Raw genomic sequence first — 27,907 nt, forward strand, 5'->3', positions numbered from 1 at the left:
TGATTTTATCATAGTTCTTTAAATAAAAGGAGGACCTTTTCACGTGGATAAGGGTTAAATAAGAAAAATAACCTTTATAGCCCTTAACTCTTGTGTATGTCTACAGGAAAGACATAACACAGTGATCTGTTTGACCCCTTTATATGTTTTTCGAGCAAAGCTCGATCTCCCAGATATTATTTTTGAAATACTAGCAATAAAAATTGGGAATCTAGTGGTATGGACCACACGATTTCAATTCTATTAGTAGAATTTAAATGCCTAGTAGTGGAGATATATTGAAGGGAGCCACACGAAATCGAGCGCTCCAAATTAAAAAATCGGCACCTGCACTTTTCCAGATGATTTAAGGCATTTTTGGCATACTGCTGTATGCCAAGGGGTTTCTTTTTACATTTTTAATATTTATTATATTATATATAATTAAATCAAACACATAACCGTTGGTCCAGGAAACATTTAGCTCCTAGTGAGGAAGTAATATTCACCACAATGGATTTATCTATATTTAGACTTAAAATTAAAGTTACTAAAATTATCAAAGTAAGAACACCAAAAGCCATACAGAGCAATCCACGAAATTGTCCTCCGTTGGCCCGTATAAAGGATAATTATATTTGATGAACATTTTCAGGTGTAGGAATTTTTTCTGTCATTATCATTATATTCATTATGTACAAAATCTATCTATCTAATAGGTAGTTTTGTTCAGTCTAAATCAGGTATACGTGGATTTTGGTGAAAAATGATTCGTCTAACTTTACTATACTTACGCAAAAGTCGGCCAAGAAGAAAAAAATTCTGTAGCCGGTTCAAACACACTCCAAACACATAAGTCATAATGCATCGCTCGACCGGTATAGACGCTATCGATCGTTGAGGATTGTCTGTACCTTGGCACAAATTGATCGTCTAGAACTCGAGAACAATCAATACCCTACTCGTAATAGTTTTCCAGTTTCCTTTTAAATTCGTTACATAAAGTTATACCGTATACCTATGGTTATAATTATAACGTAGATGTATCTGGGAAAATTAAATAATAAAAACGCTCACGGAATAGTTCCATAATATATGCGAGAGAATTACCAGTGATAGTTTGGTGTCTGCAAGTCAAAATGTGGTGGGTGACACTAAGTTCATTAGTTCTCTATACAATTAGAGATATAAGAAAAATATCGAGTCCAAGTAGCTAAGCTATCTTTGCACCGAACAGGGTAAGGGAGTATAATTATAAACGCCACATTTTAATGAAAATTTCAAATTAGTGATGATATTAGGTACGACAGTTTGTCATTGCAAATACCATAGGTACTACTGAATTAGCTTGTTCCGACTCTAACTACCTAGTAGGTATACATTCGCTTTAAGCAGGGGGATGATCACTGTCAAATTTAGCCTTGGCCATGTCGTTAAGAGCCCTGCCCATTTCGCCCGTCTCCTTGACCATAAAGTTGAGGAGGCTGTTGGGGTTCTTGAGCAGGATGTAGGGGTAGTCGTACTCGGCCACGCGGCCCTTGTCCATGACAAGCACTCGGTCCGAGTCCATCACGGTGTTGAGACGGTGCGCGATCGTGATCACCGTGCACGCCGAGAACACGCGTCGGATCGTCGACTGGATCAGTGCATCGGTTCTAAAAAAACAAAGTTTACCTAATTAAGTACAATACAGTGACCAAACACCGTTATCATTTTATCAATGTTGCAGTTAATTGGAAATAAGGGTTAGGTTAGAATACCAAATCTAAATTTCGCCTTCAGTGGATACATAACTTCGCCTTAAATTTAGTCATAAGTCAGCTGTAGCTCGTATCTTGGGCGTATTTCTACAACAAATATAGTTAGTACCTAAGCATAATTTTCATAATAATAAAATGATTAAGTAGGTGAAGTTGGAGGCGGGTGGCGAAGTAAGGTTATAGGTTTTTTTTAACTTTAATTCGCTATTTACGCAGATCTATTTATTGTGAATAGATATGTCTCTTGGTAAAATTAATACTTTTTTTTGGGCAAAGCAGGGCACCAATGTTAGGGTTCAGGCAAGGAAAAAGACCGGCTTGTTGTCGATACCGGCTCACTGAGTAGCTATAGACCTCCTTCTATATTTAATTTTATTTACCTAGATGCTGGCAAACCGTTGGTACCTAATAGAGATATCGCACTTTAAAACTACATTTGTGAAACAGTTTCTACTGCTTGCTGAATAAAATACCACATTGCTGATCATGAAAACGAAACACGGACGGCAAATGATGACTCACTGAGGGTCAACGTTGGCGGTGGCCTCATCCATCACCAACACCTTGTTGGAGCGCAGCACGGCGCGCGCCAGGCACAGTAGCTGCCGCTGCCCCACAGAGAAATTGCTGCCGCCTTCTGCGACCTTGTAGCTCAACGATGGTATAGCATCCTTCATCTCTACCTGTGAACCACATATGTCGAGTAAGAAACTTGAAGCAATATTCAACTGGGAATCGATAAAACTTACGGAACACAATTTAATCACATGACTTGAGGTCTGTACCTAATGACAGTAAAGTCGTAATTTACTCAATACAGCCTCCTATATGCTATGACTATTAAATCATATGTAGTTAGTGTATCGCAAATTAAAACTAATTGAAAAAAAAAGTTTAATCCTACCAAGGGTTCAAGTTACCTCGATACCCCTTACATAATTAAGTTGCACGACTACATTCGAATACTTCCATTACGACATTTCCAATATATAACTATATTGCTGCATAAGAATAATGCCAAATACGTGGTATCAGTTGCCATTCCAATATTTGCGTGATCCGAATGGCAAACTAAACATTAGTGCCTACCTGCTCCAAGGCTCTCCAAATATCGTCGTCACTGTAGGTATCGAAGGGGTCCAAGTTGTAACGCAATGTAGCGGAAAAAAGTATGGGTTCTTGAGGGATAATGGATATTTTCGATCTCAAGGCCTGAAAATTAAACGATGACATAAGTTTATTTTGTTGTCGTCTAGTCTGTATGAAATAATGAAGTTTTAGGACTTTTAGGACATTGGTCGAATAATACTTACTTCATACCAATTACGGCAAACACCATTTGCCCCAATAATTTATTGATTTGATTACCATGCAGTTGCAGGTACAACATTTTGGAGACGAGTAACAAATTGTAACGTAGTAATTTTTTTTACCTGTTTAGACAAGTCTTTGATGTTTACTCCATCAATTTTGATGTTCCCATCGATCTTATAAAGTTGAAATAGAGCTGAAATCAACGAAGATTTTCCTGCCCCAGTTCGGCCTACGACTCCCACCTAAAAATTATCAATAGGTACTAATAAAATTTCAAATCTTCCTTAGTTGAATTAATTCAAGTGTTTCTGCCCGATTAGAACTTTAAGATACGTCAATTAATAGATCTAGAAACGATAGATGCGTCAGTGTCAAAAGTGACGTTTTTGTTTGAAGAAACGTCACATTTGACACTGACATATCTAATCCATATCGTTTCTAGATCTATTAATTGACGTATCTTAAAGTTCGAATCGGGTCGTTAGATTCTTTTTTTTAACATATTCTAAAATGAACATATGAGAAAAACATTTACATCTTCAGCAGTTAAGCAAACCGGCCTGATACTTAATAATGTATACCTTAATTTTATATTTACCTTCCAGCCACTATTAATTTGGAAGCTCAAATCATTCAAAACTGGCGGATCTTCAGGTCCGTATTTCATAAAGACGTTTTCGAAGTGCACCTCCCCCTGAGATGGCCAAGTCGGTGGCGCCTGTATTTCTGACCGGATAATAAATAGATTAGTGTGCCGATATTTAAGATGTCCAATTTTGAATTAAAATTCATTATTGCGCTAATAAATATAAAATTATAAAAAAAAGAAACCGAATGATTATTAACTACTAAGAATCGTCACCCAAACTTATACAGCTATATATACTTACTTCCTTCATACATGTTTTCTTCCTTTGGCAGCTGACTGTACTCGACCACTCTCTCGACCGACGTCATTTGCGCCAAAAAGTCGGCTGTGAACCGGGCGGCCATTTGTAACATCACTGTGAGTATCATGGATTGACTAACGGCAAGACCCACGCTACCCACCGGGATCAATTCACCTGAAAATATTAAACATACTCGTTAAGTTTCACACTTGATAAGTAAAACTATTTTTTGTTGAGTTAAAACTTACCAAAATCCACAACGAGGAAAACGGCAATAATAGTGCCCAGGTACGCGAGACAAAGATAATCTAAATATAATCCAAATGCACTTTGAGCTCCCAAAAATGTATAAAAAGCACTTGAATGTAGATCCTAAAAAAATTTATATATTATAATTTTATAATAATGATGGTATTTAAGTATCATCTTATTAAGAGAAATCTAATATACAAATCATAAATATATATATTTATTTATCGTATGGCTTCGTTACATGTCACTGGATACAAAAAATTATTAGGAATGCTAACAATTGCTTGTTATGCTATAATATATATATGTACAAACCTGTGCAGCATCAAATAATTGGTTTAACCTATTTTCAGAACCCGAGCTCCTAATTGTAGACAAGCCCGATATTGTAGACGTAATCATACCGAAAACAGGACTCTTTGCTGTAACATAAAGTATTATTAGTATGTGAAGCAAATATTCTTAAAATTAACTTAATTTATCTATATACTTGTGTCTTTTTTTTAAATCTTACTTGTGCTTTCCAATCTCTTCACAGCTTGCGCTGCATTCAAGTACCATTTCAGGAGAACGATAAAAATGGTGACTAAAACGAAGGTCGGTATGATCGTCCACCATAGGGCCAACGCGTTCAGCACTAGGATGCTTATCATGGAGAGGTACATTTGGATGGTTTCCAGCATCGATCGCGGCAAGATTTCGTCCAACGCACCCATGTCTTTTGAGAATCTATTCAAAACTCGACCTGCCAATTAAACATTACTTCTGGATCATACTTGCAGTGTGCATATACACTTGTTGATGGACGGTAAAAAGTAGTTACTTATGCAATTATGTATTTCACTCTATATAACGGATTTTTTAAGAGAGGCTAACGCAATTTCTTTTTATTGAATTTTTATACGTTTTTTCAAAGCCACATTTTGATTGGGTCAAATTGTGTTTTTTGAAAAACTAATTATAGCCAGCCTTTTATGAATGTAGTATGATACCTTAGGGTATGGTGCTTTACGCACACTAGCGTCCCTTCCCCTCCCCCTGACGCAACCCCCCCTTTTTGCAAGAAATATGTCCCGGTTCACAGTTTTTTACATTTTTTGAGGAACGTATACATTACAGGAAAAAAGTGTCAATGAAAGAATATAATAATAAATTATTCTTCTCCTTAATAAATTCTTAATAAAAAAGGTTATATCCATTTTTTTTTATATGATGCACCATATTCATGAATTAGCTTGTCAAAATGCGAAATAACATAGTTTTTACTTAGGGTTCGAAACTCATTTATTATACACGGTGTAACATGAGGAAACTGAATAATTTTAACAGCGTATCCCTGATCATATTTAGAGACAAAAATGTCCTATAAACTTTTTTGAAATTCGCCTAGTTTCAGAGTTAATACCAATTAAAAAAAAAACAAGTTTTTATTGTTACATAGTACAAAACGCCTTTTTGATGGCGATGTTGCTCCTATGGGATTTAGTCTAAATATCCTTATTGACAGATGTCAAAAAGTGACAAGTAACACTTTGCAAAACCTAAGGTTTACGAAAAAAAAGTAAAAATCCATTTTGGGTGACAAGTTTACCAATAACCTTAATACCAATAAGTATCAAATATCTAATGATATTTGATACTAAAATTATATAGCCAAGGGATCTGACGAGTAATATTTTTAACGAATATATAATTTTCAGAGTAAGTAATTGAAATAAGAGGTACTTAACCCGCGCAACCGCGATATTGTCCATCACAAATTTCACGCGGCGCGCCGTATCTTTTGTTCCCTTTTAATTTTCTGGCTTTTTAAATATTTACTATACTTAAGGCTTCTACAATCGGTACAACAAATGGAATGGTATTTTAGATAATTCCTAGCAAGCAAGAGCAAAGAATTCAATCGATCGATCAAATGTCGAAATGTATTGCAAATTGCATGCAATTATGGGTGACCTTTAGAAAAGCTTTTGATACACCTTAAATAATTCAAAATCATGAATAAACTTTAACAAGGTTTAACAAGTTGGTAAGTAAATAGCCTAGTAAGAGTAGTGTGACAGCCATTTTGATGAATATTCTTCTTCCTTGCGTTATCCCGGCATTTTGCCACGGCTCATGGGAGCCTGTCGGGTCCGCTTGACAACTAATCCCATGATTTGACGTAGGCACTAGTTTTTACGAAAGCGACTGCCATCTCACCTTCCCAGACCCAGATGGGAAACTAGGCCTTATTGAGATTAGTCCGGTTTCCTCACGATGTTTTCCTTCACCGAAAAGCGACTGGCAAATATCGAATGATATTTCGTACATAAGTTCCGAAAACTCATTGGTACGAGCCGAGGTTTGAACCCGCGACCTCCGGATTGAAAGTCGCACGCTTTTACCGCTAGGCTACCAGCGCTTCTTTTGATGAATATTACAAACATAAATAACTCACCAGATAAGTTTGTGTCAAAGAACCTCATCAAGGCATTGATAAGATTTTTAAATATAAGATTATGAATATTTCTTGAGGCTCGGACAGTCATTACAACAAAGGCGAAGATTCGAGTATGTAGGATCACGATGATGCCCAAAATTAAGCAGCCATAAGTGAGTAAATAATGCCAAGTTTGCAAGTTTCCAATTTCAGTATTCCAACCGGGATCTGAAATTGCACGTCACGTAAATGTAAAAAAAAACTTATGATCTGATCATATAATACAAAATTATAATATGTAACAAAGTGTGCATTATTAAGTTACTTACCGGGTTCCTCCCCAGCTGGCAAAGACTGTTCGTATGCGTCGACATTATTTGTCCTGCAAATTGCGTATTTTTATTAGATACCTTCTTATTCTTCTTATTATATGTTTTTTTTTTTGACTTGTAAGAATAGCATTATGTTTGTAATAATAACAATAACATTTTGCAAAATAATATAACAATTAAGTAAAATGAATCCTCGTTCTATACCTACAATAGAAAAATATATCATATTTTTTTTTATTAATTATTTCCCTTACGCCGCGTGGTCCGATCGCCTTGTTCGATCAATCGGACTACGAATATTTTTTTTTCCCGTTGGCTCGATCGATCGGGCAGTAAGGACTTCTTAAAGTCTTGTAGTCCTACTATCGGACTAACAGGATTTTAAAAGTTCATCTAGCCCGATTTATCGAACCACAAGGCTGTTTTATTTTCCTGTTGGATCGGTTGATCGGACATATTTTTATCGAAACTGTTAGAGAAGTCTAGTGAATGATTCCTTCATAGAGGTTATCTCATCTTAGTAGTGTCCGACCGAAACATGTTTTTTTGCCGAAACCGAAACCGAAACCGAATGTTCGGCTTTGGCTCTAGTTTCGGCCGAAACCGAAACCGAAACCGAAACTTTTGTAGACTTGTTAAAATCGTTGTTGAATGTTATAAAACCGCTTTTACACCCATATTATGGGGCTGTCAACACCCAATGTCCTTGAAATTGATGTTACTTAAGCAGTTTTTTAAGAAAATTACTAGAGTTAGACCAAGATAATTCTGCAACGATTTTGATAACACATGCAGTGCAAGTGTTACTTTAAACGTCAAAACTTCTATGAAATTATGACGTATAAATAACATTTGCACTAGTAGCACTGCGTATGCTATCAAAATCATTGCAGAATTTTCTTGGTCTAACTCTATTCATTCACCAGTCAAGCTGACATGTAGATACAGGGTCAACCAAAAACGCGAGCGCAGCGAGCGCGAAATTTTTTGTTAACAATATCGCAAGGCCGGGTACCGATCTTCACCTGGGCCTAAAAGTCCGAAGTGCCCCAGTGAGGCGAACTTTCATGCGAAGTCAAAGCCGTGCTTCAGGCTTCAGGATAAGTAGTTAAGCACAGACTCCAACCAATGTCCATTGTATTAAAAAGCGAGACCGCAGACCGAGCATGGCGCAGCGAGGCCAAAGGCTAAGCTGAAATAGAGGACATGTGCAACACAAACCAATGGTAAATTGAGGTATAAAGTGAAGCTAAGGTCGAGCATTCGTATGAAAAACTGTACTGGGGACACTTTTAAGGGTTTTTTCTTCGTTTTAATCAATAGTCAGCTGTTCAGCTTCGCAAAATATTAACTATTGAGAAAATCTACTTTGCGGCACTAGTTGAGCGTAGTAGCCTTTAGCCTCGCTTAAAATTTGCCATTAGAGGTAGATAGAAAAATGACTGAATAAGTGAGTGCATAAGAGCGAAAAAGACATCGTTCGACTCGGGCCGAGCTGATACTCGGCCAACGGTTACGTGCGACAGTGCTATCTCATTCACTCTGATACAATTAGACAGTGTGCGCGTTATAGGTATTGACAGCCTCTTAAGACTGCGTCGACCGTCCAGTGGCGCTCTCATTAGTGGAATTGTGTTTTATTAAGAAACCAATTAATTTCTGTACCTATACATGAATCAGTATATGTAGGTAGGTATGTATTAATATTGTTGTCCTCCTTATTCCCCAACTTTTGGTCTTTGTCCGAAGTACCATTTTGTAAGTTTCGGCCCGGCCGAAAGGTTCGGCCGTTTTTTGGCCGAAACCGAAACTACAGTCGAAACATGTTTTTTTGGCCGAAACTGGCCGAAACCGAAACCGAAACCGAACCTTCGGTCGGACACTACATCTTAGCTCATTAAGTACTAACTAGAAACTGGCACGAGATAAACTTTCTTATATTGTCTCCTATATGTTGGGTTCAAAAATGTCAATGTCTAATGTCTAATTTATTAATCTAATCTGGAAAGGCCTATTTCTTCATTAATAAGGAAGATTGACCGTTTTTAATATTTCATTTCGCCAAAGAGATGGCATTATATTTTATGTTATGTTATGTTTTTTGTTAGGAGTTTTAAAACATTGTTTTAGTTCACTCTTTTTTTTATTGTAATGGGTTGTGTTCGTATTATTATATTATTTTTATCCATTTAAGTTGTTTTATTTCGTTTCGAATTAAATTTAAAGTTTCGGCAACAAACGGTCTCCTAGCTCAGTCGGTATTGACGCTGCTTATAGTGCCAATCGTCTAAGCTGCGTTTTTCAAACTGCAAGACTAATTTTGTACACCATGCAATGTGCGTGGTGTACAAAATTAGTCTTGCAGTTTGAAAAATGCGACTTAAACAATTGCCACTGTCATAAGGCTACCACGAACATCGAAAATTGGCGGCCGTCGCTTCACCTCCCTATCGCTCGAATAAGAGACAGACATACAAAGACAGTAATTTTCGATCGATCGTCATTTGTGTGGTACCAATAATGTTACTATGACATAGTCCTACTGTGGTCTAGGGTTCCAAAATGGTTGACTGTACTGTAAAACGTTGTAAGCTACAGGTTCGTAACGTAATTCGGAACTCGTGTGGATTAAAATTAAATCGCCACAATACGAATTGTCTATCGTACTCGTATCGTAAATAACACAAAATAACCATAAAGGTGTCGGTCGAACTACCAGGAAAAATGAAATTTGTGTAATCGAAATAAGAGGATTTTACAAAGTCTCGTGGTTCGATAAATCGGGCTAGATGAACTTTTAAAATCCTGTTAGTCCGATAGTAGGACTACAAGACTTTGAGAAGTCCTTACTGCCCGATCGATCGAGCCAACGGGAAAAAAAAATATTCGTAGTCCGATTGATCGAACAAGGCGATCGGACCACGCGGCGTAAGGGAATTATTTCACATACTTTACACCTAGACAAAATTTAACGAATTACCACCTAGGTATAATAACATTTGAATAAGATAAATCAAAGTCCACAAAATTCAAATAACTAACATTAGTTATAACGAACTAAATAAGTAAGTCGAATCCTATTTACCATAGACTGAGCCAGTAGTCCGTGGCAGTAGCAGCCGCCTGGGTAGCCAAAACCACCATCATCGTGGTGGCTACGAGGCACCACGACTCCACTGAGGATAGGTAGGCCCAGAGGACCTTCCACTTCAGGTTGCCTTTGGCTCTTTCTTCAGCTTCTTGGATTTGCTCCCTTTCTATTTCACTACTTTCGCTTTTGATTGATACTCTCGAGATACCTCGTTTCATCGATGGTCTCGCTTCGAGCTACAGATAACGAGATACTTATATTAAATAACTAGCCAACTCCGTTTGTATGGGAAGGTGAAATTCGGCCGAGGTTGCTGGGGAATCTTAACCTGACAGGCCAATTCGAACGTGCAACTGACATCAAACCGATATTTGAATCATATTGGAAATATCGGAATCATATCAGAACAATAAAAATAACAAGACCTCAAAGTTTCAAAATCTAAGTTTTTTTTAAACATCCCAAGGAAAATAATAATGGTACCACCACCATTCGATTGCTTACATTTTGTTTATATATTATTATACGGCAACTATACATTTACAAAAACGCAATATTTCGCCGACAAAATTGCAATTTCCTTTAATAAAGTAAAGTAAATTTGATCCACAAAACAATGATACCATGGATAAAAACTTGTTAACTACCCTATAGAGGGTAAATAATAATAAACAAGATTTATTTAATTCAATTCATATAAATTATACATGACTATCAAATAGTAAAGAAATCAATTCGGATGGCATAAATAAAATGGTATTTATGGCTGCAAGTGCAAATTTCGAGTCCCAAGCAAGTAAAAGATTCTATACTTAAAAGCAGCTTAAAAGAGTCACGACTGTACCGAAGAAATGGCTTATACACAAACTAGGTTGTACACAATACACATTTGACATTACCTTAGTAGCTCCGGGTTCAGCAACGTTCTCGTCGGAGCTTGACAGGAGTAACGCAAATTCTTTCCCAGATTTGGTGAGTTCTCCGTAATTACCCACATTTTCAATAGCACCCTAAAAATTTTAAAAATAATATATATTAATGTTATAGGTATTTTATTACTTAAATTAACTTGTGTGCTTTAATAAATCTGGTAATAATTTTGCCTTTCAATACAGCCCGCAGGCAAATGGTACTCGGGCGTATAAAATAGGTAAGTACTCCGTGTGTACCAAGTTCTAATTATTTTTGTTTTGTTTTGCTAGTTTTGATACTCAGACAGAAGAGAGATACTTAAGGGAAAACGAACACTTACTTCATTCAATACTACTATAGTGTCCGCTGATTTGAGGAAGTGAATCTGATGGGTAACCAGAATCACAGTTTTACCGTGCAGGTAACCTTTAATACAATCTTCAAACAGAATCCTGCCGACATTGGCATCCACGGCAGACAAAGGGTCATCCAATAAGTAAATATCCGCCTAAAAGAAGGAAGCCATATAGTTGATAGCGAAATAAAAATAAATAAGTATATACAATGGATTATAATCCAAGCACTAGTTAGTATTCACCATGATTACTAGTTAGTATTCACTGTTCAATAGGTATGAATATAGCATTTTTTTTACCTCACGATAGACTGCTCTTGCTAAATTAATCCGGGCTTTTTGTCCTCCCGACAGAGACACTCCGCGTTCGCCTACGAGAGTAAGGTCACCGTATGGAAATTGTTTGAAATCTGGCAACAGGCAGCAAACCCGACAGACCTAGAATAAGCCGAAAAAATATACTTACTATTGCCCGCGTCATCGTACGCGTGCTAGTATGTTGGTTGTTATAATTATTCTAAATGAGCATAGATCCAGGACGTTTTATCAATGATCAAATTTGTCAGGTTGCATACGAGGCGTTTATCCAAGAAAAATACAACCCTGAAAGTCAGTTAAATTGACGCTTGGTGAACTGCTTGATGCAATGCTCGGATCGATAGAATAGCTCTTTATATGTTGCAAAAGAGCAAATAAACCAATTTTATATTTACCTATTACTCTTTAACCACCCACATTTTAAGAACAATAGTCGTCCTCATATATATATATTAGTTACACTCTCATTTTAAAACAACTAACTAGATTGCTCTGAAACGTTGTATGACAATAGAATAAAGTATATATATATATATAGTCCTCTATTTATTTTATGTAACTTTAGATACCAATAGTTTAAAAAATAGTGCGAATTTTTTATACAAAACTTGTTTTTGCTCTATTTCGTTTGTTTTATAAACTGGAGCTATATAAACACACGACTAGATGCCATGACTAGATCCTCATGCAATTGTATGTGCAAAGTTTCATTACAATCCAACACGTACATTTAAAATGAGAACGAAACTCCGTTTGTTTGGGAAGGTGGAATTCGGCCAAAAGTCAAACAAACTTCGTTTCAATATGAAATGATGTGTCCAAGTCACGAAGTGCACTATTACCTCCCTAAATGCCATTTTAGATGAACAATAAATAAATAAATATTATAGGACATTTTTACACAAATTGACTAAGCCCCACGGTAAGCTCAAGAAAGCTTGTATTATGGGTACTCAGACAACGATATATATAATATATACATACTTAAATACATAGAAAACAACCATGACTCAGGAACAAATATCTGTATCATCATACAAATAAATACCCTTACCAGGATTCGAACCCGGGACCATCGGCTTCATAGGCAGGGTCACTACCCACTAGACCAGACCGGTCGTTAAATGAACATGATTAATGTCAATGATAGGATAAATAAGGTTTGATGTTAATAATAATGATGAGTTACAGTAGTCGTCAGTTATAGAGGTAGGTACACTTGATGATTGTTGAGTGTTGATAACGATACCTCTTTATACTTATTGGAGTCATAAGGCAATCCAAACAAAATATTTTCTCGAACGGTTGCGGGGAACAACCAGGAATCCTGGCTGGCGTACGACAATCGTCCCTTTACATTGAGGTTGCCTTTGCTTATTGGCAACTCTCTGAGCAGCACTTGTAACAATGAAGACTGAAAGGCACAAAAAATATTTATCGTTATTATACTTATTATCATATATTTTTATTTAATTGTTTTTGTTTAAGCTGCATCTTTTACTCAGGGTGTGCCAAATGTATGTAATTTAAATGAAAAAAAAAATTACTTTTCCGGAGCCAACAGGGCCTATCATTGCACAAAGTTTGCCTTTGCGAATTCTTATCGACAAATTGGTAAGAGTGGTCTCGTCACCATTCGGCGTCCAGGAGGCGGTCACTCCCGCCAACTCTAAAGCGTAGTCGACGGCTACCGATGGACGTCTTATAGCAGTTTCTGCAACAACACAAAGCATAATTATTATACTTCTCGCGTCGGAGGATGGTCCCAATGACAGTATTTTTTTTTATAGGTATGTTTAATATTTGTAGACAATTTTTGGAAGTTTCTTTAATTTATTTAGAAGTGTAGCATTAAAGTAATACAAATAACTAAAAAAAATATGTTTTTAGCATATTTTTTTAGTTAAGGCCAACTGAAAGAGACTTCAAGGAACAGTCATAGGGACTATCATTCGATGCGAGAGGTAGAAGAGGGGGTGGGTATTAATGAAGAGATTCGGGATAACTTATTGTTATGAATTGTGAAAGCATCTATTGGAATAATATCCTTTCAATTGCATTACAGCAATATTGCACCAATTTTATGATAATTCACTCCACAAACAAATAGTTTTGACGTTGCGTAGAGCTTAGGTACCACAGTCGTATTTGGTTATAAACATTAAATTAAAAAAATATATACCCGGTTCTTGTCCAGTAAATTCATCGTTATGGGTATATTTCTTGGGTACAATAGAATTTGGCTCTTGTTTAATAGGATTAGAGTCAAATGAGACTGGTCTTACAGTATTATTTCCTCCTGGTATAGTATTAATATCTTCTCTTTCATCTGAAACATAATAAAAGGAGAATAAATGTAACGGTAAATCAATAAGAACTCTAATGCGCTGGCCGCGACCAAAGTTGACATAGTTTATTTTAACGTTAAACTTATTGCAATGAGAATATGTACAGTCGAGGTCAAAAATATGTTTACACTTTTTGCCTTATTACAATGGAGTAAAGTGCAAAAGTGTAAACATATTTTTGAAGTCGACTGTACCTACCAATGGTATTTAACGTTTTTTTCCTAAGCAGTCCAGCACAATAGCATTAAAATATCTAAGGCAGCCGTGGTCCACTAAATGACTTTATATTATCATTTATATTGTATAAAATAAAATATATCTCCAAATTTTAAAAGTCTTCTAGTCTTCTATATGTATTTATTTTGATAATGATTCACAGGTAGGTATATAAATGTAATAAATAACATACTGACCCATTACCAAAATTTCTTGAATACGGTCTAAGGAAACAAATAGTTCCGAGAGGTTGGCAATAGCAAACGGAAGAATTAGAGTCAAATTCATCTGGATAATCGCGAAATATTGTTGAATAGGATAAATCTGCAACGCAAACACTGGATTAGATGAATCTTTGTCTCACTGGCAGACACATTTTTAATAAGGTAGGTATAAGACGATAATACCTATTATTACATACCGTGGTTGCAGTGATCATTGACCCAGATAAAATGAGGGTCAAAGCTGTTAAGAACAAAATTGTCCTTTCAGTGAAAAGCATGAATCCAAGGAATATGCTACGAATAATCATGGCATTCTTTACTGAAGCTATTTCATGCGATCGGGTCATTTTCACTACTGCTTGGAACGGAATTTCCCAAGCATACATCTTTATAACCTGCAAATTACAGTTCAAAAGTATAAAATTACGTCCTGTTAGAAATTATTCTTGATTTCAATTTAAGTACAGGAAAAATAGAAAAAGTGAAATATAAAGTTAAATAGGCACAAAGTTCTGTAAAAAGTTGAAGGTACTTTTGATATAGTCTGTTGTTGTGACTTTACCTCATATCATCAAAATATCTGGACATTTTTCTCTGTAGAGTCCCTTTGTAGCCTAAGCAAATTAGAAAAATCTGCGGAAATAATTCGTGTAGTTTTGAAAATTGGTACAGGTATACTTTGTGGTGTCCAGATAACACTAAAACACATACTAAAAGTCCTCGAGGGTAGGGCGTGTGCTGAGGGTGTAGCGGGGGGGGGGGGGGGGGGTTGAAGGTACCTTTTTTCATATTTTTGCTCATATCTCGAACATCTGTACGAATAGCATTATAATTACTTCGGACCATACGTCGGACTTCAGCGGGGATTTTCGTGGCATGTCAGAATGATAGGTAAGGTTCGCAAATCAATCGATTCACTTTCCAGTATTTGTACTTAGTATTTGGTACCTAGTATTTATAATGTGAAATTCCAAATATAAGTATGAACAACAGTCATAATGACGCATGTCAGCTATTTATTTGTTTTTTAAGTGGCCACTTCAGTGGGCTACCAGTCATCACTTCAAAGAGTATTTACACATTAAAGATGAATAAATGATAACGGGTAACTAATTTAACTAACTATGTTACAAATACTAGGTACATTATAATACTCGTAAGTTAAGATTTTTTTTGTAAACCTTACCTTGCCCTCAAACTGCCCCCTATAGTCCGACGTTTGCTTCGGACAAAAGTTTTATCATAAAATTTACTACAAATTTAGTTATGTTTATTTTTACTCTACAATCAATACTTAAGGAGCTACAGGCTGTTAAAGTTAAATAAGAGATAAAAAATAGACGATTTAAGAAAACGTCGTATTTTTGTAATTGTTCAACATAAATAAAAATTTTAGTTTAGAGTATGCAAGCTAAGCGACCTGCTGATAAAATATAAAAAACAGGCCATGCTTAGTGTAGGGTTCCGTAGTTACCCGTCTGTCAAAATAGACTATTTGCCAAAACTCAAAAACAGTTATACCGATTAGGTTCGCTATATTTTTCTTTGAAAGTCTTTACTAAGCTATGTTTTCATGATTTTTTTCAAATTTTTTGGACTCATGGTTCAAAAGTTAGGGGAACTAAAGTGTAAAACACAACTTATTTTCTTTCAGATCGATTATTTCCGAAAATATTAAATTGATCAAAAAATGGTTCTTAAAGACCCTTATTCGTTTTACAAGACCTATCCAACGACACCCCACACTATAGGGTGGAAGCAAAAAAAATCTCATCCCCACTTTAATGTAGGGCAGCCACAATAAAAAAATATTTTTCTAGTTTTTATGATTAAATTTGACATGAATATATAAATCAGTTACGCTGACGAAGTCGTAAAATATAAACTAGAAAAAATATTTTTTTAGGGCGGCTCCCCTAAAGTGGGGATGAAATTTTTTTTCGCGTCAACCCTATAGTGTGGGGTGTCGTTAGATAGGTCTTTTAAAATGAATAAGGGTCTTTAAGGACCATTTTTTGATCAACTTAATATTTTCGGAAATAATCGATCTGAAAGAAAAAAAGTTGTGTTTTCCACTTTAGTTCCCCTAACATTTGTTCAAAAAATATGAAAAAAATCGTGAAAGTAAAGCTTAGTAAAAACTTACAAGGAAAAATATAGCGAACCTAAAATCGGTCTAGCAGTTTTTGAGTTTTTGCAAATAGTCTATTTTGACGGACGGGTAACTACGGAACCCTACACTGAGCATGGCCCGACATGCACTTGGCCGGTTTTTTTATATTTTATCAGCAGGTCGCTTAGCTTGCTTATTCTAAACTAATTTTTTTATTTATGATGAACAATTACGAAAAAACAACGTTTTCTTAAACCGTCAATTTTTAACTCTTATTTAACTTTAATAGCCTGCAGCTCCTAAAGTATTGATCGCAGAGTAAAAATAATCATAACCAAATTTGTAGGAAATTTAATGTTAAAACTTTTGTCCGAAGTAATTATAATGCTATTCGTACAGATATTCGAGATATGAGAAAAATATGAAAAAAGGTACCTTCAACCCCCCCCCCCCCCCCCCCCCGTACACCCTCAGCACACCCCCTACCCTCGAGGACTTTTAGTGTGTTTATCTGGACACCATAAGGTATACCTGTACCAATTTTCAAAACTACACGAATTATTTCCGCAGATTGCCCAAATTCGGCTTAATTTGACGTGGCTATTGGCAAATAAATCATAAATCATAAATCATCTCATTTATCGCAAACTACGAACAACATCATCAGATCATCGACAATAATCTGCATTTTACAGAGTGCAACTCTTCCATCGTCCCGCGAGTGACAAAAATGAATGTACATCTAAGGTACATAGCAAATTATATAATAAAATGTAGCAAACCTGAATCCCGTTTATTATTTCACTCATAAGTTTTATTCTCTTGTCGGTTCTGACAGCAGTTTTACGTCTTACAACAGCAGTGAATTTTGTAAGAACGGCTGAAAATGTATCGATCGATTAAATTTTATTTTTACCAGGTTGCAATGAATACCATTAACAAAATAATCGGTAGGTACATCATCATCAGATCAGTTATAGAAACTTCGAAACTGTAGAGATCATAAATATCGAACCATGGTCTCGGTTCTAGTACAAATTACCTCCAATCAAATTTAAATGATTATTTAATGGAACAAAGTTACAAATTATAACAAATAAATATGATTATAAGTGTTATGGGACATCCTTACACTAATTGACTAAGCCCCACAGTAAGCTCAAGAAGGCTTGTGTTGTGGGTACTTAGACAACGATACCTATATAATATAATATACAAATATTTAAATACGTAGAAAACATCCATGGTTCAGGAACAAATATTTGTGCTCGTCACACAAATAAGGTAAAGGGCCCCTGTTTCGGCAGGTTAAGGCTCTTGAGAGTTTGTATATTTTTTTTAAATATTACTAAGCATATCAATACCTTCAAAGCGGTTCTGGCCTCGAATGTCCAATTTTCCAAATGCCCAGTCCCCGTGCGTCCAATTCCTTGAACGACCAATCCCCGTATGTCTAATTACCTGAACGACCAATCCCCGTATGTCTAATTACCTGAACGTCCGATCCCTGTATGTCTAATTACCTGAACGTCCAATCCCCGTATGTCCAATTCCTTGAATGCCTCCTCCTCGTACGTCCAATTACCCGAATGTCTAATATCTGATTCCCTGTACGTCCAATCTTTGTATGTCTAATGACCCAATTGACCGTTTCGTCTGTGATGAAACATCAGAACCTGGCTGGACGTCTAGTAGAGTAACAAATAGTCCGTGTGCCTACGAAATTCGCCACATATTGTTGGCCTACTAATCAGGTGACACTAAAAACCGTTTATTTACGAAATTGTAGAAAATTAAGAAATAAAATATTTTTACGAAAATAAAACATGGCTTTTATCTTTATTTTCTGAATTTTTATAATAAGTAGTTGCATTTTTTCAAAGCAGTGATATAGAATAAGAGAACAGGATACACAATCAGCCCAAAAAAGTGGGGCCCATCGGAAGCTGCCCGGGCAGCTTACTGTCGCATTATTTTGTGGCATGGCTCAAACTGATACGAAAATATTTGCGGTTTATAAGGGGTTTATTTTAAATAATATTAATAATGTCTATACCGAGTGAGGTTCGCAAACTATTATTTAAGGTCGTAAATAATGACGACAATGTGCGAAGTCGACGTGTAGCGTTGTATACCGAAAAACTGCAATGTTTACAACTCCTAAACAAATGTAAACAAATTAGAAGGTTGGTGTCCTATAAATATTTTGATACTTAGCATTTAGCATATTTGGCATAGTACTTATGTATTTTTGAAGTGAAAACTTCTTTAGCGGCGCTAGGCACTTTTTGAAAATTATAAACTCGAGACAGCGTAAGGCGATCACGTGACCGTAAGGTTTAGATGGCCACTCATTTAGATGGCATTTAAATCAATAAAGAAAAACTCAATGACATTACATGAAAAAGGTTCTAATCTTGTACGGGTTGAAATACGAGGATCTCACAGTTACATTCTAACTGTATATCACTCAAATATAATTCAATAAAGCTACATCTTGATGAAATCGCTAATAAAAGTGAACTCTAGTACTGGTGAATAAAACTCAAAATATCATGACCAAATATATTTAGATGCGAGGTCTGCAAGGTAACTTTACAATTTCTATTCGAATTTTAAACAATTAAGGCTACAAATTTGAATTTCGAATTTTAAACAAGCTTACTGACCAGCAATTTCGGAACTAAAGTTTTTCAATAGAAAGGAAGATGGGTCAATTATACATAGTGCTGCAGACATTTTGGACTAGTCATTGAGTTTTCACTTCTGTCGGCACTCCCGGAGTGCGACCCGTTGTTTTTTTTTGGTGATGGATTAATATTAAGGTATTATCGAGATAGGTCTTATTTACACTACATTTCATTTTTCTTCTTGTTACAATGGTATGTGGTGAGAAAGTGTTCACATTATGTGTTTATCGTTGACTGTACTTTACATACTGGTAGAAACTATGTGAGCTGACTTTGAGTGCACGTCAACGTATATTTAGCTTTTAGGTACCTTACGTGTGCACAGAAAATCAAAAATATTTTCTAGTATCAAAACTATAATTCCTACTACACAAAGTGTGACCAGCCCAAGATTTTTTGAATTTCCCGCCAAACATTGTGCAATTCTTATCGCTATTCTAATGATCAGTAAGATAATAAAAACTTTTTATAATAGAAATGAAACCAACTTCAAAAAGGATGAAATAAAATATTATCCTTTTTATGTCTATGCGTTACCAACTGATATGTCTGAAGTCGGTGCCAAGCCAAATTTTGAAGCATACCATGACTTTGGTGCGATTCGATAAGGATTTACATACGTTGGATTGCCTTACAGGACGACAATGAACGTACTTTCTGTAGGTACAGTCGACGTTAAAAATATGTTTCCACTTTTCACCTTATTACAAATAAAAGGAGTAAGGTGCAAAAGTGTAAACATATCATTGACGTCGACTGGACCTAAGAACACACCTCAGAACACACGATCAAACCTTCTTGGCGCAGTCCGTACCATATTTGTCGGCACATTAGTGTAAATATAAATGCATTTTTTTGCCGTCGTATTTTTTAAAGAGCATTTCTTACTAATGCTCGAACAGTCTATAGCACGCAAGTGTGGGATTGGGACTGAGTTATTTCCCGTCCCTTATCCAGAGGACTACATTTCAAAATATAAAACAATTCAAGGAATTTACCTTCATGCCAAATTTCACCTAAAGCGGTTCAGTTGTTTAGCCATGAAAAGGCGACTAAGAGGCAGACAGAATTCTTTACACATTTATAATAGTTATTAGTACAGTTCTAATGGGATTTATAGCCATAAAGCTGATTATTTTTGACTGGTATTGTTACTACTTGGCTTGGCACCGACTTCAAACATATCACGAAAACGCCCAAAACACCATGCATGTGCCTTTAAAAATTGAGGAGTTCCCTCAATTCCTCATGGATCCCATCATCAGAACAGAACCAAATTAAAATGGGACCAACTCGGAGGTAGCTCCTTTCAAACAAAAAAATAATTACTCAAATCGGACTACGGATGTCGGAGTAAGCGGTGAACGTCCATAGAAAAAAAAAATAGTCACAACCGAATACAGAACCTCCTCCTTCTATGAAATTGAAGTCGGTTAAAAAGTAAGTTAAATGAGTGGTAAATGTACATTTCCATGAACGCATAAGACCGTGAAGTAAGTAAAATAAAGGTATCAACTAAAAAGGTATCCGTTGGTAATGGTACACAAATGAATAAAATTCAATACTAGGTACGAGTATATTTTTGAAACGGTACCGTTAGAGCAGCTTCGCACTACGTCCGATCCGACTCCGTGAAACCCAGTACCCGTTGTTGTAGCCGTAGATCTATTTCCATGGTGATATGGACATTCAGGGAATTGGACATTCAATAAACGGACATTCGGGAATTAGACATTCGAAGAAAATGGACATTTAAGGAATTGGACCTTCGAGCAAATGGACATTCCGGGAATTGGACCTTTGAGCAAATGGACATTCCGGGAATGGGACCTTCGAGCAAATGGACATTCGGGAAATTAGACATTCGAGGAAAATGGACATTTAAGGAATTGGACATTCGAGGCCAGAATAAGTAAGTAAGAGTAAGTTATATTAGTTCTTTGTTAATAATTTAATGTATAAAGTATAGGGTTTTAGTTGAAACTTTTTTTTATATGAATGTTTTCGTGAACCTCTTATTTGACTCCCATTTCGTGATACAAATTAAGCTCAGCTCCTAAGTTCGTGAATTCGTGTCCCCTGTTTCAGAATAAAGTTTTCTTAGAGTAATTGGTAATAATTTGCTGATAATCATTTTAAATATTTAACGATCTTACCTACTGACGAGTAATTGTAAGGTCAAATTAAAAATAATATTTAAAAAAAATGGTAAATTGAGAGTTAGCTTAAAGTTTTTTGTACTCGTCGACTTAAATGGTTGAATTAAGACTTTGTAAACCATATGGGTACTTAAATACTTGATTAAAAGCCGAACTATATAAATAAAATAAAAATTAAAAATTAAAAAAAAAATTACAAAAAAAATCTTATACTACTTATACATCTTATACGTTAAATATAAACATACACAAAAATAAATCAAATAAATTGAATTATAAATAAAATTGTGCTATTAGTTAATATGAGAATATACGTGAAATATACTTTGAAAATTTTAACTCGGGTCACATTCAAACTCGTTTTATGAGAATTCTAGTAAAAAAAACATATACCGAATTTCGCTCCTACTAAACTTCATGAAATACATTAATTGTTTTATAATTTATTTTTTTAATTATCATCGTTGTTATATTTAAAAACAAGCACTCAAAATGTATCTAGAAAATCCTTGATTCGTTAGTGGCACGAAATAGGAGACACGCGAAAAATAAAATGACCGCTATTTCGTGAGTCGATTTATTGCCATTTTAAGGTATTTCTATGCATATATTCAGTCTTTTTTCTTATCAAATCAATTACTAAGGAAACCACAGAAACACTCACAAAAACTTTTATTCGAATGGGTTTTCCGCTTGTCCTTTTCCTTTGCTTTTCCTTCCTATAAGCTTAACAAGTGAGAGCGCGCACCTTACGCCTAAAAAAAGTGCACGCATACAACACAGCTGTTCGCGGCCGTCTGACAGTTTCCACCGTCGTATTACTCTCAATTTAATCACTAAAATATTGGTTATTATTGTATTGAAGAGATTAAATAATACAGATTTTTTTCATAGGTATAATTTGAATAAAAAATATTTGAATTCCTTATTATTTGCGCCAGAAACAAAACTAACGAAATAACGTACTAACACGAACTTGGGGCCCTTTACCTTAAATGATCTTACCGGGATTCGAACCCGGCTTCATAGGCAGCACTTGGCCAGACCAACCGGTTAAAAATGCTTTGTACGTCGTTATTCTTTAAATATTTTTTGAAACTATATTACTCGTATTTTTGAAAACCTGTTTTTAATTATTCCGTCTTTCAATTAAGCAGACGTTATGCTTAATTCAAGACGGACCTTATAACCGTATCCTAACAAATGTTAGCACTTATTTCTTGCAGTTTCGAATGAATTATTAATGACTTATAAAAACCATGATGATTGTGATTGAGACCTGAGTACAAATATTTCACAAAGGTATAAACGATTAGTTTCTTTGTGATTTAAGTGACCCGTAGACTTGTGGTACTATTAGGCACAAGCTTTGCATACAGATCCAGATAATAACAATAAAAACGTGATGAAATATGTATGCTTATCTACTTATCTAAATCAAAGTATAAATGTAAAAATGTGAACCTTGCAAAGGTACGATAATGAGTATTACTCCAAACAGGCCGACGAATGGCGCCCACCCGGCGGCGATGTAGAGCAGGTACAGGACCACGGCCGCTTGCACCGGGATCACCCACAGCTGGTGCAGGAACATGATGGCATAGTCAAAGCGCGCCACGTCGTTGGACATCAGGTTCACCAGCTTGCCCGCCGCCACCTCGCCCACCGACACCTGGCTCATGCGCAGCAGCTACAATATTTACACGGAAATCACTTTGACCACTTGCATGTAGATAGGTAGAGAAAAAAGTCAAATGGTGTCAAAACTCAAAAGAAACGTGATTATTTTCATAGAAATTTGACATTAATGAGTACATTGCCGCACTTTGTTACTGCGAAGTGCGAATGCCATGCAGAGAAAGTTTGGTCCGATTTTATGCCATAGTTTGCATTCAAGTAATTGTTTTAGTACGTTAAATCCATTTTCAGACCGATAAAGTAAAATATTGTTGACATGACTACTTTCATATTTTACTGTTTATGCATATCGTAAGGTATACCCGGGTAAGATCGGAATATTTTTCGGCGAGTTGGAACGACGTCACAAAAAAATATATTACTCATTTCTCACTAACTCTTAGCTCCGAATGTTTATTGCAAATGATAAAAAAAAAACAAACATTTATAATTAATTCATTTAATGCTCCTTAATAAATAACTCAAAGTTGAATTTTTTCAAGATACTTAATCGAATCACCCTCTTGGACTAAGTTCGGAGTAATTGCTAATTTAAACTGTAAAGCAAGGAGAATAAGTTCCATACGTTGAAAAAATCCGGTCTTGATTTTCCATTAAATTTTAACTTTTCCGTACTTTTTTTAAACGTTCGTAACACACGCCTAACAAGACTTGTAGTAACCGCTCATACTAAAATGTGGCTAGAGGGGTGGGATGAAATTATGGCGTCAGACATTGTATTGCTATGTAAATCTTAACCGGGTATACCTTATTTGATCTCGGTCGAAAGAATTGGTTAACTTTCAATTCATAATATTCAGAATTAAATACAACTGACAGCAGTTTCAATAATAGGTTGTGCTTCAAGCATTTTTAGTACGTGCTAGTACTAGTTACAGTAAAGTGTAAAAAATATGGGTGCACTCATCATACTAAAAATATGTCCCATAGCTATTAAGAACAACGGGACATATTTTTGAGCAAGTTGTATGCACCCATATTTTTACACTTGACTGTACATACTTGAATCATGTAAACAAAAGCAACAAACATTCACAATAGGTATAAAATATAGGTTATTTATAGCATACGGGCAATATTAGCTTACTCCATCATCCCATGCATTCTTAGAACTGCAGTAACGAATGATTTAGGTACATGTCCGTCCATGTCACAGTCCATGATAATATAGATAATATTGATACCTAAAGACTGTATCGTTAATTATGGGGACAACTTTACTTCGCCGTTTTTTTTTGGTCTTATATTTTTATTTCAAACTTACACATGCGTTTAATTAGTGCTTTAATAAGGTACACCCTCTTAAAAATACCCTCGATCAAACTCTTGGATCATGTAATACAAAATAATACACACGCCAACAGTTAGACCAGGTTTTATCTGTCCCTATACTTAACGATACGGTCTTTAATAAATAACAATAAGTAATTACTCGTATGCCATAACATTATGTCAAAATCTTATTGTCTAAAGGACCTTTCTGTACAGGAGAGATGTAGCTGCCACTTTGACTCTTAAACTGAATCTATTAACAAATAAAGTGTTGTGATGATGACACATCATGGCGACGAAATTGAGTCCCAACATGCCCAAGGCGTAGTAGCCGGCTTCCAATCGAGTGATGGTGGAATCCGCAGACCAGTATGACAGAAGTGCAGTAAAAATTATCGGTTGAATCATCCTGAAAATGATTTAGGCAAAAGTCAATTCAGGAAAGCATTTTCGCAATAGGAGGGTTAAAGAGGTGGCTCCACACTAACGCCGTTTCTCCAGATTGTTATTGTAGTCTCTTGGCGACAATATACGAGTAGCTCCGTACTGACCTTAATTGATTTGATAAATTTGATTATCAATATTAAATGGCATGACTCATCATTATATAGTAGGAGTATCTACAATTTGTAAGGTCATTGATAAATATACGTATTCCACTCTTATCGCTTAATCAATGATACGGAAAATTTAATGTAACTGTTATAATTGTGTTTTTGGTGCGGCTAGAGTCCGTAGTAGTCGATTTGAAAACAAAAACCACTGAGCAATAATCAAAATACACGTATAATTTGCAATGTATTCAGTCAGAGCCAACTTAAAGCCAACGTATTCAGTCAGAATTGAAATTACGTTTTAGGTATATAATGCATAAAATCTAACAGAAACCCAATTGAATGAAAAAGTAGAGCATCATCGAAATATATCGACACTGGCTTCTTAAGCAAGGATTAATTAGCGATGATGTTACCTGGCTGCAGCGTTAACGGAGAGGTAGAAGGCTCCTGGCATGTATTGGAGCCAGTACGCACGACGTAATGCACTCCATAACGATGGTTTTCGGTTTTCTCTATTAGCTTTTTCGTACTCTTGTATCCAATAACTAAAAAATAACATTGTCCATAGATATATCATCAGACAGGCGCCTGATACAAAAATAGGTATGGAAGAATATGCATACATATATATTATATGAAAAACGCAACTCAAATTGGGCGTTTGCTTAATTATTTTATAAAACACTAGGTAAGTTACCTAATTATCTGTGACAGTTACGGCAATGATTTTTTGGGTTGTTCTGCCCGTTACTAATTTATTTTATTAATCCATTATTTTCAGAGATAGGTATTTATCGCGCACGTATTTTTGGTTTTTAGGGTTCCGTACCCAAAGGGTAAAACCCTATTACTAAGATTCCGCTGTCCGTCCGTCCGTCCGTCCGTCTGTCACCAGGCTGAATCTCGTGATCTGTGATAGCTAGACAGCTGAAATTCACAGATGATGTATTTCTGTTGCCGCTATAACAACAAATACTAAAAACAGAATAAAATAAAGATTTAAGTGGGACTCCCATACAACAAACGTGATTTTTGACCGAAGTTAAAAAGCAACGTCGGGCGGGGTCAGTACTTGGATGGGTGACCGTTTTTATAGATAATGGTACGGAACGCTTAGTGTGCGAGTCCGACTCGCACTTGCTCGGTTTTTTATCGTCATACAACCTTCGTCTGAAGCCTTATTACCAATGCGGAGTTCTTCAAACATTTAACCTGTTTATCATCATTTTCATTCAAATATCTACTTATTGTCTTATGATTTTATTGTCATGATAAGATATAAATAATTAAATATTTGTCAATTGTGAGCATGTTTTCGTATTAATTGTGTTGTCCATGAATATACAATACAGTTTGTCACAGAAGTACATTTAAAACTTCGAATTTAAATTCAACTAGGCAAAATAATAAATATGGCACCATTTCCTATACGCGGTAAGTACTTAGATGACGACCACTGCACATATTTTTATTGGATCGATTATTTCCGAAAACATTCACTTTATCAAAAAATGTTTGTTCATGACCCCTATTCGCTTTAAAAGGCCTACTCAACGACACCCCACGCCATAGGGTTGAACCGGGAAAAAAAAAACATTCCCTCTTCACGTGTAGGAGGTACCCTAAAAAAATATTTTAGATTTTATTCTACGACTTAGTCAGATATTTTGATTTATATGTCCATGGCAAATTGCGGCTTTCTAGCAGTAAGGACAGACAGACAGAAAGATAGACGGACATGGGTTCCTAGTTGACTACGGAACCCTAAAAACGAAAATCTTGCATTACAGTTGACAAATTTTATTCAATTTCTTATGCTTATGCAATGTTTTTTCCATGTGTACACAACTACATGCAAGAAGGGCTTTAGTAAAGTTTTTCACCGATATGTATGCGACAATGATAAAAGCTTACTGTGGCACAGGACTTATATAGACAAGATTCGCCGAGCAATGTAACAGGGGAGCTGGCCTTGTGATAATTGTGTATAAAAAAAGTTAATGTATGGAAATAATCACGTGACTTTTCGTTCGCATCTGCCATCTCGATACATTTTTACTCTTCGATTGGCATTTGTCGATTAGCGATGTCATCTTCGCTACTACGGTTTGTATTTCATTACTTTTTAACCTTTAACAACTAGAGCGGTAAAATAGAGGAAAAAATTAACAGCAGAAATAAAACTGCAACAAGCTTACTTTAACATTACAACAATATTAGAAGGTACATTACGATACAAGTGTGAAAAGTAACAAGCTCGCAACGAGTAGCGAGAAATTCCTCCTCCCTTCGGTCGTGTTTTAAATCGACACGAGTTGGGAATCAACTATTCGCACGTGTATCGTACAACATTTTACAGTACGCTATATAATATGGCCCTTTAAATATTCGACATAGGCACGTTAAGTGCTAATTACCGCACTAGGTACAAAGTAGCACCATTATGTCTGTAAAAAGTTTCTTTGCTTAGCTATAATAGTTATTTACGATACAAGTGCGGAAAAGAGGAAATTCGAAACGAGTGGCGATAAATTAAAACACGACCGAAGGGAGTGTTTTAAATCCACACGAGTTGCGAATTACCTATCCGCACGTGTATCGTACAACGTTTTACAGTACATATGGCCCTTTAAACTTTTGACATACGCACGAAAAGTGCTATTTTACGCACTAGTGCGGGAAAATAGGACCATATGTACTGTAAATTATGTTATGTCCCTGCAGTTACGGTGTGTGGTATAAAATATACAATTCGCAAAAGAACTCATTACCTTTCCAATATTTGGCCCTGTCGAATTGAATCATATTGTTTTCCAGGTATAATAAGATCTTCTTCTTCGACGTCTCTTCTATTTCCTTTCACGAGTACCGGACAAACCCAGCATATAAAGAAACGAGATATTATGTTAGGATCACTTCTTTTCTTTTCTGCTCCATCTTTAGGGACTTTACTCGAGTTGTCCATGATTATACAGGTACATTAATAATTATAATTTAATTACACT

At 35.7% G+C, this 27,907-nt stretch overlaps 1 protein-coding gene across 1 annotated transcript; it reads right to left on the reverse strand.

Moving 5' to 3' along the window:
- Positions 1 to 1,335: 1,335 nt before the first annotated feature.
- Positions 1,336 to 27,897, reverse strand: LOC134804453 (ATP-binding cassette sub-family C member 4-like). Its single transcript, XM_063777494.1, has 25 exons — positions 27,674 to 27,897; positions 25,316 to 25,447; positions 24,550 to 24,754; positions 22,840 to 23,065; positions 17,309 to 17,406; positions 14,611 to 14,808; positions 14,387 to 14,513; positions 13,808 to 13,954; positions 13,173 to 13,339; positions 12,875 to 13,039; positions 11,608 to 11,745; positions 11,293 to 11,460; positions 10,940 to 11,050; positions 10,035 to 10,276; positions 6,947 to 6,999; positions 6,636 to 6,845; positions 4,710 to 4,940; positions 4,511 to 4,617; positions 4,192 to 4,315; positions 3,944 to 4,117; positions 3,652 to 3,779; positions 3,173 to 3,295; positions 2,829 to 2,951; positions 2,262 to 2,422; positions 1,336 to 1,634 (listed from the first exon to the last, which is right to left on the reverse strand). The coding sequence occupies exons 1-25, from the start codon at positions 27,865 to 27,867 to the stop codon at positions 1,367 to 1,369; spliced, it is 4,020 nt and encodes a 1,339-aa protein (XP_063633564.1). The 5' UTR covers positions 27,868 to 27,897; the 3' UTR covers positions 1,336 to 1,366.
- Between the last annotated feature and the right edge of the window lie 10 nt (positions 27,898 to 27,907).

The sequence above is a fragment of the Cydia splendana genome, chromosome Z, assembly GCF_910591565.1.
Source record: "Cydia splendana chromosome Z, ilCydSple1.2, whole genome shotgun sequence".
Taxonomy (NCBI): domain Eukaryota; kingdom Metazoa; phylum Arthropoda; class Insecta; order Lepidoptera; family Tortricidae; genus Cydia; species Cydia splendana.